This window comes from Prionailurus bengalensis, chromosome B2 (assembly GCF_016509475.1).
Source record: "Prionailurus bengalensis isolate Pbe53 chromosome B2, Fcat_Pben_1.1_paternal_pri, whole genome shotgun sequence".
Classification (NCBI taxonomy): Eukaryota; Metazoa; Chordata; class Mammalia; order Carnivora; family Felidae; genus Prionailurus; species Prionailurus bengalensis.
In genome coordinates, this window is record NC_057349.1 from 34,409,603 (window position 1) to 34,427,148 (window position 17,546).

General features: G+C 47.4%; 1 protein-coding gene across 2 annotated transcripts in view; it reads left to right on the forward strand.

Moving 5' to 3' along the window:
* Positions 1–447: 447 nt before the first annotated feature.
* Positions 448–17,546, forward strand: part of PNPLA1 (patatin like phospholipase domain containing 1) — a 49,269-nt gene continuing 32,170 nt past the window's right edge. Inside the window, exon 1 of one of the 2 annotated variants that reach the window (XM_043592982.1) lies at positions 448–1,122. In XM_043592982.1, coding sequence (XP_043448917.1) covers positions 918–1,122 — 205 coding nt within the window. In that variant the 5' untranslated portion in view covers positions 448–917. The remainder of the gene's footprint in view (positions 1,123–17,546) is intronic. The other variant, XM_043592981.1, reaches the window with a different exon arrangement.

The window sequence follows — 17,546 nt, forward strand, 5'->3', positions numbered from 1 at the left end:
CATCACTTAGAATGTCTAGATTTCAGGTTGACTTTTTTCCTGTACACTTAGGAGACAGCATGGAAGTCTGGCGCTTGGTGAGAGGGTGCTGAGCGTGAGTGGGTCAGTGCAGGGCTGGAGAGGAAAGGTGGGGAGAGATGCTGAGGTGGTGATGGGTGGGGCCCTGAAGCCTGACTTCTCTTCCTTTACAATTTTGCCCGTGGCCAGTCCTAACACGTGAACAAACACACACGGTCTTGCATAAGAGCAATAAAAACAATTGTGTGACATGCCTTGCGTGGCCCGTAGAGCCTGGAGAAGGAGCCTGGGGAGGGGCGATGCTGTTGGGGGGCACGGGTAGAGTGAATGGGTCCCCCTCAAAGACCATAGCCAACCTGCCGGCCCTGCCCCTGTCGGGGAGGGGACACCATCCTCTTGGAGGGAGGCCAACACATAATTCCTTTGCTGCCGCAGCGTGTCAGAGACACCCTATGATAACCATCAGTGGAGGTTTTGCAACTCAGTGTGTGAAGCCTCCTGGGCTGAGAGCTGAGCAGTGCCTGCCTCTTTGGGATGGCCCTGGTGGCAGTTGCCGGTCTGCTAGCTGAACGCAGCACGGGACAAGGGCTGAGGAGTCTGTGCCAGAGATGAACCTAGCCACACAATGAAGCCAGAGGCGCGCTCGGAGGTCCAGGACGCCGCTCGCACATTCGGGGTGCCTTCTGCCCCTCGACCTGGGCCCGAGACCTTGTACCGGCCTTTGGGACTGCCTCCCGGAGGAGCCCGACAAGCCCAGGCGGTGGCTGCCTGAGCCGCCCGTGAGTGTCCCAGCCGACCCGGGAGAGACGGCCCCACTCTAGGCTCCGGGCCGGCAGGGGAGCTTGGCCCTGAGTTCCAGTAGGACAGCAGCCAGCGGCAAGCACTGAGGGGCCAAGGAGATGGAAGAACAGGTGTTCAAGGGGGACCCAGACACTCCGCATTCCATCTCCTTCTCCGGCAGTGGGTTTCTCTCCTTCTACCAGGCCGGGGCCGTGGATGCCCTTCGAGACTTGGCCCCCCGGATGCTGGAAACGACCCATCGCTTTGCCGGGACGTCGGCGGGGGCAGTGATAGCGGCCCTGGTCATCTGCGGGATTGAAATGGGTAAGGCCTTGGTTCTGGGTTCCCTGGGGGAACTTCTGAGCCCTTTCGGAGAAGGCGGCATTCAAACAGGGGACCCGAGTGATATGAGAGCACAGGTCGTTTGAAGATGGGGGAAAGAACGTTCCAGGTGGAGGAGCGGCCAGGGGGCCTGGGAGTAGGGGCGAGGAGAAGGGGGTGGGGGTCAAGGCTGGAGAGGCAGGCAGGGGTCAGATGGTGCACCCGTGACGCCACGAACTTGGGACAAACTACTGAATGCTCTGTGCCTCTGTTTCCGCCTCTGTAAGGTGGAAATTCTGTCTCGTACCGAATTCCCAGTGTCATTAAAGGATTAACTGAGCTAGAGGGACCGGTTTATCACAGAGTCTGACACATGGGAACTGCTTGCTTGGTAAGCATCAGCGACCGGCTGGGTTTTTTTAAATGTTTTTATTTATTTTTGAAGGAGAGAGAGAGAGAGAGAGAGACAGAGCATGAGCGGGGGAGGAGCAGAGAGAGAGGGAGACACAGAATCTGAAACAGGCTCCAGGCTCCCAGCTGGCTCGAACCCACAAACTGCAAGATCATGACCTGAGCCGCAGGCAGACGCTCAACAGACTGAGCCACCCAGGCGCCCTTACCCGGCTGGGGTCTTTAAGGAACCTCACTCAGCTGCTGGGCAGAGTGAGTCGGAGGGGGAAGGGCAGCAACAGGGAGACCACCGTTGTGTCTAACGAGGGATGAGCACAGCGGGTGGCTGGGTGATGAGGACAGTATGAATGGGTTCAGGGTACACTTTGAAGGTAGAGCCAGTGAGCCTCATAGAAGGCCCAGCTGCATTGTGTGAGGAAAGCAGGCCGGCGGGACTGCCTTCCCCTCCTGGGCGCCTCTGTGCTTGCTGAGAAGTCTGTCTGTCTTCCTTGTAAAGAATAATAGTAACGCCCATCTACTGAGGACCTCTTAGGGGCAAATCACTTTTTCTTTCTAGTATTTCACAAGCAATTAACTCTTTCTCACTGCACAAAGCTCGAACAATGCAAAAGTAAATGGAGTTTTGTTTTGTTTTGTTTTGTTTTAAGCCTCCCTCCTGTAGCCAGTGCTAAGGGCTCTGCTTAGATCCTTCTAGATCTTTTTTTTTTTTTTCTCATTTAAAAAATTTTACATCCCAGTATAGTTCACATAGCATGTCACATTAGTTCTAGGAGTACAATACAACAATTCAATAATTCTGTACATGACCCAGGGCTCGTCATGGTAAGTGTGCTCTTTAATCCCCCCCCCCCCACCCTCCTCCCCTCTGGTAACCATCAGTTTGTTCTCTATAGCTAAGAGTCTGTGTTTTGGTTTGTCTCTTTTTCTCTTTGTTTGTCTGTTTTGTTTCTTAAAGTCCACATAGAAGTGAAATCATGGTATTTGTCTGTCTCTGACTGACTTCTTTCGCTTAACATTATACCCTCAAAGTCCATCCATGTCGTTACAAATGGCAAGATTTCCTTCTTTGTTTTGGCTGAGTAATTATCCATTCATCAATAGGTGAACCCTTGGGCTGCTTCCATAATTTGGCTATTGTAAATCACGTAAGTATAGGGGTGCACCTATCCTCTCGAATTAGTGTTTCCATATTCTTTGGGTAAATTCCCAGCCGTGCTATTGCTGGGTCATAGGGTAGTTCTATTTTTAATTATTTGAGGAAGCTCCACACTGTTTTCCAGAGTGGCTGCACCAGTTTGCATTCCCACCAACAGTGCCTGAGGGTTCCTTTTTCTGCACATCCTCACCAGCCCTTGTTGTTTCTTATATATTTTTTTTTAATTTTTTTTTCAACGTTTATTTATTTTTGGGACAGAGAGAGACAGAGCATGAACGGGGGAGGGGCAGAGAGAGAGGGAGTCACAGAATCAGAAACAGGCTCCAGGCTCCGAGCCATCAGCCCAGAGCCCGACGCGGGGCTCGAACTCACGGACCGCGAGATCGTGACCTGGCTGAAGTCGGACGCTTAACCGACTGCGCCACCCAGGCGCCCCTGTTTCTTATATTTTTGATTTTAGCCACCCTGACAGGTGGAGGTACTATCTCATTGTGGCTTTGATTTGCATTTCCCTGAGGATGAGTGAAGTTGAGCATCTTTTCAGGTGTCTCTTGGCCCTTCTACATCTTTTTTAATGCACAGAGACCTCTTTGCATGTCGCAGTTAATGTTTCAGTCACACAATGGACCCTAGAACAAGCCTTCAAAAAGCGGCGGGGTGAGAGCCCCCACTCCGTCGTCTGATAGTCACAGAATTCCTGCCCTTGGAGACATCCTGCCTCTGGGATTCTGTCCCTTTCTGTGTATCTGTGCCACTCACCTGCTCTGTTGCTCCCACCCTTGTCATATCTTTATTGCAACTTCTTAAAATACACCGTCTGGGAGAGTAAGTGGTGTTTCCGTCCTCTGGCATTCAAGGACTTGTCAGAACTCATTCGTTTCAATCAGGAGAGTAGTTCAAGGAGGAGTGAGGTGCATGTGGGACTTACCCTCGCCATTCAGCAGCATGTTTGTGAGGTTTATTATCTCACGGCATTCCAGTCGTCTTCATTCAAGTTAACTGCCGTGTAATTTACTAGCACTTCCTTTATATCAGGCACCGTTCTAAGTCTTTGGCATATCAACCCACTCAGTCGTCACAACAGCCCTCTGAGGTGAAAACTATTATTATCTCCATTTACAGAGGAGGAAACCGAGTCACGGGAAGCTTAACTAACTTGCCTAAGGTGATACAAGCAGTAGATGGTACAGCTGGGATTAGAACCCACGCTGACCCAACATCTGCACACTCGTCTTTTTTTTTTTTCCTTTTTTATTTTCGTTGAAGTATAGTTAACACACACTGTTACATTGGTTTCAGGTATAAAACAAAGTGATTTGACAAGTAGAAATACTCTATGATCTGGTATTCCACTACTGACTGTTTACCAAAAGAAAATGGAAATTTTCTTTTTTTTTTTCAATATATGAAATTTATTGTCAAACTGGTTTCCATACAACACCCAGTGCTCATCCCAAAAGGTGTCCTCCTCAATACCCATCACCCACCCTCTCCTCCCTCCCACCCCCCATCAACCTTCCGTTTGTTCTCAGTTTTTAAGAGTCTCTTATGCTTTGGCTCTCTCCCATTCTAACCTCTTTTTTTTTTTTTTCTTCCCCTCCCCCATGGGTTTCTGTTAAGCTTCTCAGGATCCACATAAGAGTGAAACCATATGGTATCTGTCTTTCTCTGTATGGCTTATTTCACTTAGCATCACACTCTCCAGTTCCATCCACGTTGCTACAAAGGGCCATATTTCATTCTTGCTCATCGCCACGTAGTACTCCATTGTGTATATAAACCACAGTTTCTTTATCCATTCATCAGTTGATGGACATTTAGGCTCTTTCCATAATTTGGCTATTGTTGAGAGTGCTGCTATAAACATTGGGGTACAAGTGCCCCTGTGCATCAGTACTCCTGTATCCCTTGGGTAAATTCCTAGCAGTGCTATTGCTGCGTCATAGGGTAGGTCTATTTTTAATTTTTTGAGGAACCTCCACACTGTTTTCCAGAGTGACTGCACAAGTTTGCATTCCCACCAACAGTGCAAGAGGGTTCCCGTTTCTCCACATCCTCTCCAGCATCTATAGTCTCCTGATTTGTTCATTTTGGCCACTCTGACTGGCGTGAGGTGATATCTGAGTGTGGTTTTGATTTGTATTTCCCTGATGAGGAGCGACGTTGAGCATCTTTTCATGTGCCCGTTGGCCATCCGGATGTCTTCTTTAGAGAAGTGTCTATTCATGTTTTCTGCCCATTTCTTCACTGGGTTATTTGTTTTTCGGGTGTGGAGTTTGGTGAGCTCTTTATAGATTTTGGATATTAGCCCTTTGTCCGATATGTCATTTGCAAATATCTTTTCCCATTCCGTTGGTTTCCTTTTAGTTTTGTTGGTTGTTTCCTTTGCTGTGCAGAAGCTTTTTATCTTCATAAGGTCCCAGTAGTTCATTTTTGCTTTTAATTCCCTTGACTTTGGGGATGTGTCAAGTAAGAAACTGCTACGGCTGAGGTCAAAGAGGTCTTTTCCTGCTTTCTCTTCTAGGGTTTTGATGGCTTCCTGTCTCACATTCAGGTCCTTTATCCATTTTGAGTTTATTTTTGTGAATGGTGTGAGAAAGTGGTCTAGTTTCAACCTTCTGCATGTTGCTGTCCAGTTCTCCCAGCACCATTTGTTGAAGAGACTGTCTTTTTTCCATTGGATGTTCTTTCCTGCTTTGTCAAACATTAGTTGGCCATACGTTTGTGGGTCTAGTTCTGGGGTTTCTATTCTATTCCATTGGTCTATGTGTCTGTTCTTGTGCCAATACCATGCTGTCTTGATGATGACAGCTTTGTAGTAGAGGCTGAAGTCTGGGATTGTGATGCCTCCTGCTTTGGTCTTCTTCAAAATTACTTTGGCTATCTATTCGGGGCCTTTTGTGGTTCCATATGAATTTTAGGGTTGCTTGTTCTAGTTTCGAGAAGAATGCTCGTGCAATTTTGATTGGGATTGCATTGAATGTGTAGATAGCTTTGGGTAGTATTGACATTTTGACAGTATTTATTCTTCCAATCCATGAGCATGGAATGTTTTTCCATTTCTTTGTATCTTCTTCAATTTCCTTCATAAGCTTTCTATAGTTTTCAGCATACAGAGGTTTTACATCTTTGGTTAGATTTATCCCTAGGTATTTTATGCTTCTTGGTACAATTGTGAATGGGATCAGTTTCTTTATTTGTCTTTCTGTTGCTTCATTATTATGCACACTCATTTTGTAAACCACTATGCTTCTTTTTGTTGTTGTTGTTTTTAAATGTTTATTTTTGAGAGAGAGAGAGACAGACAGAAAGAGAGCGAGTGTGGGAGGGGCAGAGAGAGAGGGAGACAGGATCCGAAGGGGGCTCTGCACTGACAGCAGAGAGCCCGACACGGAGCTCAAACTCATTAACCGTGAGATCATGACCCGAGCCAAAGTTGGACATGTAACCGACTGAGCCACACAGGCACCCCAGAAATATGCTTCTTCTTGACAAAGCAACGTCAGGGAGTACAGATGCCGGTTGTGTGGATCCTGGGGTCAGGGAAGTCTGTCTGAGCAGGTCGAATTTGTGCACGGACCTGGAGCCGGTGAGGGAGCCAGCTGTGAGAATATCTGGGGAGAGCATTCAAGAAAGAGAGACAAGGGACTTGTGCAACATCCCATCATCAGTTAGAAGCAGAACAAGAAGGAGAACTCCATTTCCTGAGCATCTTTACCTGAGGACTCCTTTCTTTGAGCATCTTTACCTCTTTCCGTATATATTCCATTAAGAGTATATCATGGCTCGCTTAGCCATTCCATTGATGGAACAGTCAAGTTTGTGTTATAAACACGTCAGTGAACACCCTTCTTCGTGTCTCTCATGCCCACATCGAATGTTTCTCTAGGACACGCATTCCCATTAACGTTACCAGACTTGACTAAATCATTCTCCAGCAGCATGTGCGAGTTCTAAGTTTCCCACAATGTCGTCAATTCCTGGTATTGTCAGACCTCACAGTGTTAAGTCAATCTGATGCATGTGAAAATATATCACATTTTATTTTGCTCATTTAATTGTCATATCCTGATTGGTCGTAATGTTAAGCATCTCTGGGTATTTCCTGCCCACTCGTGTGCCCTCTTCTGTGACTTACCTGCCTGCTTGTGAGCTTTTCCTGTTTGTTTGGTTTTTTTTTCCTACCGTCATCTTGTTCTCTTTAACTTGCAGTCGATGTTCTCTGCACAGTCAGCACACGAATTCATGTGCCAGTTAGACATTACAGCCCTCTTATTCCACTCCGTGGCGTGTCCTTTTATTTTAGGATGTCTTTGGTCGTTCAGAAAATGTCACTTTTAACACACATGTTTCAAACTTTGCCTCTTATAATTTCTGTTTTAATATCTTTACTTTGTTACAATGGTTTCCTCTACGTTTCCTCTCAAAAGTTCTGAAGGTTTTTGCTCTTTCGTTAATCCCTTAAAAAACAAATCCTTAATTCTATTTTGTGGCTGGTTTGAGGGAGAAATCAAAGTTTCTCATTGTTTCGCCGTGGGAGAACCAATTTCTCCACACCATTTACAGCCAACCCTCTTCACACTGGTTTGAGATGCTGCCTCTGGCTTACTCAAGCTTCGGACTCTCAAGAGTCTGTCCCTGGCGTCTCTCTTCTCTCCCACTGGTGAATTTGTGCATTGCTGCACTACATCTCACTGTTTTCATCACTGTAGCCTTATTATATATGGCAACGCCTCTCCTCCTCTGCTCCTCTTCCAGTTTCGTCTTCAAATATGGCCTCTGTTATTCTTGACCCCGCTTTTCCCCTTGCGAAAACCTCCGTTGGGATTTTAACTGAAATTATATCTTCCCATTTGTAAATATGGTCTCTCTCTATTTCTTCTGGCCTTTAATGCCATTCAATAAGGATTGTGTATGTCTCTATTGAATTTATTAGTTTTTGTTTCTGTGAAATACGGGTTCTTTCTTCCGATGGCATTTTCTAATCTAATTGATTATTGCTGATATAAAGGAAGGTTGACTGTTTTGACATATTGAGCTGGTTTTGAGCAACCGTGCGAACATTCTTAATAGTTCCAAAAGTCTGTTGGTAGATGATTTCATATTTTAGGTACAAATAATCACTGTATCACCATGTAACCGGAGGTTTGTCTCTCTTTATTTATTTACTTTTTGTGTGTGTGTGTGAGTTTATTTTTGAGACAGGGAGAGAGAACACGAGCAGAGGAAGGACAGAGAGAGAGGGAGAGAGAGAGAATCCCAAGCTGCCGTTGGGTCCATGCTGCTGTTGCCAGGCTTGATGGGGGGCTCAGCGGAGGGCTTGAACCTGCACGCCGTGAGATCATGACTGGAGCTGAAACCAAGAGTTAGATGCTTTACCAGCAGAGCCACTCAGGTGTCCCTGAGGTTTGTCTCTTTTTTAGAAAATTCTTCAACATGTGGCACGCGGGGCCTCTCTCCTCCGGGTCACATTCCCTCCTCTTGTTATGTTTTGTTCCTGGGAAAGCCGAGGCAACAGGGGGTCCATCTTCTGGAAATGTGTGCCAAGCTCTGTGATAGGACCGATTTGGGGTACGTGAAAATGTTTGTAAAACCACTTAGCACAGTGCCTGGTTTTCATTAGTGATGCAGCAAAGGTCTATGTTCATTCATTCATTCATTCATTCAACAAGTGTTTGCTGAGCCTATGCTAGGCTCTACAGAGGACACAGACATATAACATAAAATGAAACTCTGCCTTCACCCTCAAGGAACTTATTTATAGTCTACTCGGACCTAAGGGCAGCCAGCAGGTAGGTATAACACAGGAGAGTTCCAGCTGAATGTCAGAAAATTCAAAGGCATAGGAGTGCAGAGGAAGGGGGCAACGTCTCCAGAGATGCCTCGTGGAAGTGGCATCTGAGGTGGTGTCTGAAAGGTGAGGAGAGAGGCACCTGGGTGACTCAGTCTGTTGAGTGTCCTGCTTCGGCTCAGGTCATGACCTCATGGTTCGTGAGTTCAAGCCCCACATCGGGCTCTCTGCTGTCAGCTCAGAACCCTCTTCGGATTCTCTCTCAGCCTCTCCTCCTCTTGTGCTCTCTCAAAAACAAACATTAAAAAAGAAAATGGTGGGGGCGCCTGGGTGGCTCAGTCTGTTAAGCGGCCAACTTCGGCTCAGGTCATGATCTCGAGGTCCATGAGTTCGAGCCCCGCGTCAGGCTCTGTGCTGACAGCTCAGAGCCTGGAGCCTGTTTCAGATTCTGTGTCTCCCTCTCGCTGACCCTCCCCTGTTCATGCTCTGTCTCTCTCTGCCTCAAAAATAAATAAAACGTTAAAAAAATTAAAAAAAAAAAAGAAAAGAAAATGGTGAAGAGAAGTTCTATAGGTAGGGGATAGGTTGGGCAGGAGCCAGGGCTTCTCGTGAGGACTTCAAATTGTATCACAACAGTAACACAGCAGGGCGGAGGGGAAGGGGATACCTCCAGGGAGTGGTGAATGGTGCAGGTTGACTGAGGTCAGGGGCCATGTGCAAGTGTCAGAGAAGCGGCTTTGGGCTCAGCAAGAGTTGTCCAAGATGGGAAAGGGCCGCTCCGGAAGAAGGGAGCACCAGCCCTCTGAGAGACCCACCTGCCTGCCCGATTGCTGCTCCCGTGGGTCCCCTTTGTTTGGTGCAGTCACAGAGATGACCTGTAGACCCAAGGTCTCCAGATTCCCAGACTGAAATGCACAGGGAGAAATACTGTTTATGTTATAATCTCATGTACACGTAATTCTAAAAAAAAACCAAAAAAAAATGATAGAATGCCATACTCTAATGTCATAATTTCAATATTCTCTTCTAGTCATTAAGACAGTCTTCCCCTCAACTGCACATTCAGATCACCCGGGGAGCTTTTAAAATGCCCGCTGCCCATGGGGCGCCTGGGGTGGCTCAGTCGGTTAAGCGTGCAACTTCGGCTCAGGTCCTGATCTCTCGGTTTGAGTTTGAGCCCCGCGTGGGGTTCTGTGCTGACAGCTCAGTGCCTGGAGCCTGCTTCGGATTCTGTGTCTCCCTCTCTCTCCCCCTCTCCGGTTTGTGCTCTGTCTCTCTCTCTCTTTTTCTCAAAAATAAAAACAAACGTTAACAAAAATTTTTTTAATGCTCACTGCCTAAAGCAAATTAAATCACCATCCTCCTGGGGCAGGGGCGGAACCCAGGCACCAGTGTCTATCCAACCCCCAGGGGATTCCAGTGTGCCGCCAGGGTTGAGACCCAGTGAACTTTGGAAAACTACCTCCCTAAGACTCTGTGAATGTCTGACCAGGAGGCAGGGGAAATGGCTGGAGCATTTCGTATGGAAACCTGTAAAATGCCCATCACAGTACTGGCCTAATGAAAATTCTCTGTCCGATTATTAATGGGGAATGGCTTTTTCCATTCAATTTCCATCCGTTCTAGAACATTTTAGTTATCTCCAAAGGAAACCCAATATCCCTTAGTTGTCACCTCTGAATTCCTACACCACCACCACCCCACGCCCCCCTCCAAGTGCCTGGCAACCGCTAATCTACTTTCTGTCTCTATAGATTTGTCTACTCTGGACATTTCCTATCAATGGACTCCCACAATGTGTGGTCTTTTGTATTTGGCTTCTTTCATTTAGCAGAATGTTTTCAAATGCGTCCATATTGTCACATGTGTGGTTGTTTCATTCTTTCTCTTATCCAATATTCCATTGTGTGGATATAACACGTTTTATTTATTTATGTATTCACCGGGTGATATACATTTGGGTGTTTTTACTTTGGGCTATTATGAATAATGCTGCTATAAAAATACATGTACATTAAAAAAACTTATTAATAACTTTTTTAACAAAAAAAAATTCCAAACATGTTGGAGATAGGACAATATCATGGACACTCACCCCCACCCCCCACCCCCACCCCCACCCCCACCCCCCCCCCGCCCCGGGGCCAAGAACCCATCCTGTAACTTCAATAGTTATCAGCATTTACAACCTGGGTCTCGTCCAGAGCCTCCCCACCCAGCTTTGTTTTGTTTTGTAAGTTGCATGTAGCCTCACCAGGCTTTGTTTTTTACATGAACATCTCAGACCATGTATCTCTGTGCAGAGAAAGACTGTGAGTCTGAGGAAGCCCAGGGGCACGGAGGCGGGTCAATCTGCTCACACAGCACAGACTGTGGGGGCAGGCACCTGCTTCAGTGGCTGTTACGCAGCATCTCCTAGTGGGTGAGAGGAGGGACCATGAGCTCATCAGGTGGCTTTGTTTTGTCCTCTAAAAGTAGTTATCTTCCTGGGGCACCTGGGTGGCTCCGTTGGCTAAGCATCTGATTCTTGGTTTCGGCTCAGGTCATGATCTCAGTTTGTGAGTTTGAGCCCCATGTTGGGCTCTGCTCTGGCAGCGTGTAGAGCCTGCTTGGGATTCTCTCTCCCTCTCCCTCTCCCTGCCCTCCCCCCCCCCCCAGAGTCTCTCTCTCTCTTTCTCTCTCCCTCTCAAAACAAATAAACTTAAAAAAAATTTTTTAAATTATTTTCCAAGCACTGTCATGCTGCCTTCTCAACCCCCAACCTCTGCCCCAGCCCCCACTGCTCCAAACCCCCAAACCACTAAATAAAATATTAAAAGGGTGGGACTCTGGACCAGGGCTAGGATTAGGAAGCTTTTCTTTTCAGTCCCGCGGTACGGAGTCTCAGGATGAGTCATATCCCTGTGCCTTTGCTCCAGCTGTTCCCTCTCTGAGGAATGCCGTCCGTTCTTCTCTCCCCATGTAACGTCTCCCCATCCTCCAAGGCCTACCTCAGACATCACTTCCCCTGAGAGTGAATCTTGATTTCCTTCTTGCTCCCACAGCCAGAGAATAGCCCTTACCTCAGACGCCAGAATCCCCATGGGAAAGAGCACCTGATTAGGCATCAGGCCCTCTGGATTCTGAGAACCAAAATGTCCTAGAGGCAGATCATCAGCCTAGCTTGCCACACACATTGTTTTCACCTGGTCTTTCACGGTAGGGTTCAGTAAGGAGGGAGGTGGGGTTCAAACCAAAGCTGGTGTGATCCCAAGGTCTAAACTCTCTCCACCCTTCCTTTCCCCCTGGGCCCAGGAATCCACTCAGCAGTGAGTGACCTTGGACCAGCCATCTTGAGCTTAGCTCAGTGGCTGTACAATGGGAGAGAATCAGGCCTGCCTTCCCCTCTCCGCGGCCTGGCTCTGGGAATCACAGTGGTTCCTATGAATGAGCTTTGCCAACTAAGGGGTTGGTACTATAGTTGCTTTGGTTGGGATAGCAGAGGCTTCAGCAAGACAGAAGAGCATTGCTCACTTATGTGACCTTTTGCACTCCAGCCTCCCAAAGCTAGTGTGGTGGCTCCACAGAGTTAGGACCAAGCTTCTTTCCATTGTGTTGCCTACAGTCCAGTAGGGCTCCCCATGATGTCTTTATTCCAGCTAGGTGGGGAAGCAAAAGCGGAGGGCACACCTCCTCTCTTTAAGGGCAGGCCTTGGAGGTGACACACATCGTGTCACCTTACATCCCATGGATCTGCACTTAGTCACGTGAAAAGGAAACTGGGAAATGTAGACTTTATTCTGGGAAGCCACGTGTCTGGCTCAAAACCGTAGGTTCAAGTCCCAAGGAAGAAGCGGAGAAGGGATGGTGGGGACAATTAGCAGTCTCTGCCACACCGACCATAACTGGAGGGAGACATGGCAATGATGGAAAACTCAGTCTCGGCCTGGGACCAAGACCCTGACTCCATAACCACCGGGCCAAGTCCATTCTGTTGGCTGGGAGGGCCTCAGCTCCGAACCATCAGTAGGCTGCCCTCCGGGCAGCTGAGGGTGTGAGAACCTCAGTCCTGCTACAGGGCCCGGACGGTGCAACACAGCAGCCATTACACCCTCTACCTAAAATGGCCTTCTGGTTTTCTCTGGAGAGATGTCACCTTCTTCCAAGATACCTTCCCATTTTACCCCACTGGATCTCTTTCCATGATCTCTCGTTTGCCCATACAACCTGTCTACCTGTTCTAGCACTTGATGGTAGACGGTCTTAATGATTTCGTTTCGAGGGCTGTGTCTTGTTTCATCAACTAGCTGGTTGAGCAATCTGAGATGTTATGAGTCCCGTGGCTCCACAAACTGCTTGTCAAACAAGAAATGCTTGATAAACTCCCGATGATTGCTGGCTGTTGGCAGGCATGACGTTGAACGTGTTTTTGCAATTTCTATCTTGGAGTCTACCTGACTCTTAGATAAGTTTCTGCATTTATGGAGCTGATTAGACTTATAATACTAGAATTTCATAGAAGGAAGGTCAGCGAGTCCAACTTTTTCATTGTACAGATGATTGTATTTAGACTTTGGGAGAGAAAGTAACTGGTTGGAGGTGGACCTTGCTTTGGCCAATGTTTTCCAAACTGTGTTCCGAAGAACCCCATCGATCTATGAGAATAGGGGAGGTTGAGGGGAGGGAGGAGCCAGGGAACAGGGAGAGGACACATACAGAAGCCCTGGGACCTCTCCCCAGCTTCAAGAACTATAGTCCCGGGGGCGCCTGGCTGGCTTAGTCGGTTGAGTGTCTGACTTCAGCTTAGGTCATGATCTCACAGTTTGTGGGTTCAAGCCCACATCAGGCTCTGCGCTGACAGCTCAGAGCCTGGAGCCTGCTTCAGATTCTGTGTTTCCCCTCTTTCTCTGCCCCTCCCCCACTGGGCTCTGTCTCTCAAATATAAAGGAACATTAAAAAAAAAAATTTTTTTTTGAAGTATACTCCTGCTATTGTCCATTCTTCTTAAAATTTCATTTAGAGGAAGGTTCCATTTATTTATTTATTTTTAAGTTTGAAAGCCACCGTTTGAGTCTAATCCACTTAGTGTGCAGACAAAGAAGTTGAGGACCAGGATCTGGCTGAATTGCAGTGATAAAATAGACCAGTCATTGATTCATTCCAGGTTCCAGCAGTAAACAAAACAGCCGTCTGCCCTCGTGAAGCTGACCTCGTCTTGATGGAATAAGCCATGAATAACCAAACACATAGAAAAACATCAGCGTGCATACTCCAAGGAGAAAATAAAGCAGGAGAAGGGTGTGGCAAATGATTAAAGGGTGGATTAAAGGGTGAGGTTTCAGGTGCACTGGTCGGGGGAGGCCTCTCTGAGGTGGAAGGAAGGGAGGAGGAGCCACGTGAGCTCAGAGAAAAGAGTGTTCCAGGCTGAGAGCCCTGAGGAGCAAATGTGCTTGATTCTCAGAAAGGAAGGCCCGCTGTCCTTCTGCACAGGAAGTGGGCTTCCAAAGGCCCCTGCAGAGCACATGAGAGCACCAGAGGGACCCTGCCCCACATACATGGCACGGCAGGACCCTTCCACGGAGATGGAGTCCACTACAGGTGTCCTGGTCTCCCTCCCACCTGCCATGCCAGTGACCAAAGGCCTCCTGGGGCCCTGGAGCCAAGGCTGAAGTTATTGTCATTGGCAGGTGGCCACGTGTGTTCCAGGCGGTGGGCCTCAGGAGCCTGTACTGGGAGGACAAGACCACTTTGTGAGAACCTTGGCCCTGGTGACTCCTTTCTTGGGTCAGTTGAGGAACAAGACCCCCGGGGGTGGTGGAGAGTGCGGTTCCCAGGAAGGAGGAGGTTGGGGCTGGCTTTCCGGCTCTGCCACTCATCACTGTGGGTCCTTGGCCGGCCAGTGACCTGCCTCCCCCTTCGGTTTTCCCATCTCTAACTTGGGAGTGCGAGCACATCCTTTAGCCATTACAGTGAGGGAGAAGGAAGTCATGGTGTTCCTGGCACAGTGCCTGGCAAAACAGGTCTTTGATGAAGGCATGTTGAGTGAAGGGGAGAATAAGTACAAAGAAAATTCTCTTGAAATAGAAAAGCATAGGTGAAGCAGCATTTTTCACATTTCACCGAAGAATGTCCTAATGAACTTATTAAACTTATTGAAACAAAGATTACTACCTGGGTAGCTTATTTGGTGGAGCATCCAACTGTTGCTTTTGGCTCAGGTCATGATCCCAGGGTCATGGGATCGAGCCCCTTGGGCTCCACGCTGAGCATGGAGACTGCTTGAGAGTCTGTCTGTTTCTCTCTCTCCCTCTCTCTCTATTAAACAAAACAAAACAAAACAAAACCACACATACACAAAGATTACTAGACTCCAACCTTGTCCAATTAATTTTCTTTTGAGAGAGAGAGAGCGTGCACAAGTAAGCACGAGCAGGGGAGGGGCAGAAGGAGAGAATCTCAAGCAGGCTCCAAGCTCAGCACAGCGCCCAACACGGGGCTCGACCCCATAACCCTGGGATCATGACCTGAGCCGAAATCCAGAGTCGGACGCTCAACTGACTGAGCCACCCAGGCACCCTTAATATTTTTAATATTTTAATTGTGAGCTCATCTGTACAACGACTTAGTGGTTTGTTTTTGGTTTTTTTGCAAATTCTGTGTGGCCTGGGCAGTGACAGGACCCAACTGAGCTGGTTTGCCAGGCCCTGGCCAGGCATCCCTGGGTTCTCACCCACTCAGGATCAATTTTCATGGTCATTACTCTGGTAGGCTGTGTCAATGCTAACTGTAAACCACATGTAAGGCAGGCTTGGGGGGCTTTGAATTTTTATGAGAGACTATCTTTTCGCCCAGAGCCCTGGGCAGAGATAAGCTACTGACACCTTTCACTGGTCCAGCAGTTATCGGAGTGTCCCGACTTTAAGGGGGGGTCTCAGTGCCCCTCACACAGCCCAGGACTACCGCCTCTGCGCCGCCAGCATCTGGTCTGATAACTACATTACCAGCTTTCTTCTCACGGCACTGACTTTCAGTTCCTTCCTTTCTTCCCCTTCTTTCTGGTGAGTTCACCTGTGTCTCACAATTTTATTTTACATCCGGCCCTCTGTCGTCATGGTTATTCCCGAAGCTGGAAAGGTTCCTGTGCTGCTGCAGTGGAAAGTCTCCCCAAAGTTCTTTAAGACCAGAATGAGAACCTCCATTTTTTTCCCGTGCGTGCCTGTGTATGTGTCCCCTCGGGCGTCGCGCTTGCACGCATGCGTGTGATGTGCACGTGTCCCAGATGGAACCGGGAGTTCAATCCCGGCTGCTGGGTGCGCTTTTGGAATCAAAATGTCTTCATCAGAAATCATCCCCCGAGTTACTTATCTGCCCAAGATGGCAGCACGTCCCGTTAAAAAGTACTCTGCCCTGATTCATGTCTTAGTGTCACGCTATTAACAGCTATTTATCAAGCACTTAGAACGTGCTCAACGCCTTGCATGAATTATTTACTCTCATCTTGTCACAACCCCACGAGGCAGACACTGTATTTCTACCCATTTTAGAAAGGAGGAAACCCATTTTAGAAAGTATTTGGAGAGATTAGCCAACTTGTCAGGGTTTATACAACAAAACCAAGACTGAGCTCTCGCTTCGTTTCTACCTTCTCCGTCCTCGTAAATCACGAGCTTAGGTGTTGCTTTGCAAGCGACTCTACAGCTTTCCTGCCAAACTCTGTGGCTAGGCGATCCTTTGCACATTGGTTAAGAAAATGAGATCAAATGACATGATAGTGGAAAAAAGGACTTTTTATAAAATGCTAGAAATGACATCACTGCATGGTGGTTGTAACTCGTGCTACCGTGTTGAGATCAGGATCTTTTAACTCACTCCAAGTAACGTGTTTGATCAACCAAGTGGATAAAAGTTCTTTTCCCCCCAGTCTTCTGGACTCTTTTTTTTTTTAAACGTTTATTTATTTTTGAGACAGAGGGAGACCGAGCATGAATGGGGGAGGGGCAGAGAGAGAGGGAGACACAGAATCCAAAGCAGGCTCCAGGCTCTGAGCCCAGAGCCCCACGAGGGGCTTGAACTCACGGACCGTGAGATCGTGACCTGAGCTGAAGTCGGACGCTTAACTGACTGAGCCACCCGGGCGCCCCTGGACTCTTAAGTTGAAGAGAATTGAATGGCAAATCTGGTAAAACTCTTTGAATATGTTGGTTACACCGTAGAAACATCTAACAATTTGCAAAGCAACTCAAGGGGGTGACAGCCTGCAATCCGTTCCCCCCAACATCAGCAGGCATTAACTGAGCCCCTGCTGAGTGGCAGGCACTGTGTGCCTAATAGTCGTGGTCATCTGTGTGTGTGTGTCCTATTTTTTTTTTACTTCAATTATAATAAACTTTTTTTTTAATTTTTAAACTGTATTTAAATCCAAGTTAGTTAACATACAGTATAATAATGATTTCAGAGTAGAATTTAGTGATTCATCACTTACATATAAACACTCTGTGTTCATCCCAACAAGTGTTCTCCTTAATGCCCGTCACCCATTTAGCCCAGCCCCGCCCCCACCTCCAGCAATCCTCAGTTTGTTCTCTATATCTAAGAGTCTCTTATGGTTTGCCTCCTTCTCTGTTTTAATCTTATTTTTCCTTCCCTTCTTCTATGTTCATCTGTTTTGTTTCTTTTTTGTTTTAATGTTTTTTATTCATTTTTGGGAGACAGAGAGAGACAGAGCGCTAAGAGGGCGGGGGCGGGGACGGGGGGAGCCGAGAGAGAGGGAGACACAGAATCTGAAGAAGGTTCCAGTGTCTTACTGTCAGCACAGAGCTCAACACAGGGCTCAAACCCACAAACTGTGAGATCATGACCTGAACCGAAGTCAGATGCATAACCAACTGAGCCACTCAGGTGCCCCCTGTTTTGTTTCCTAAATTCCACATAGGACTGAAATCACATGATATTTGTCTTTCTCTGACTGATATCGCTTTGCAAAATACATTCTAGTTCCATCTGTGTTGTTGCAAATGGCAAGATTTCATTCATTTTGATCATTAAGTAGTATTCTATTGTGTGTGTGTGTGTGTGTGTGTGTGTGTACCA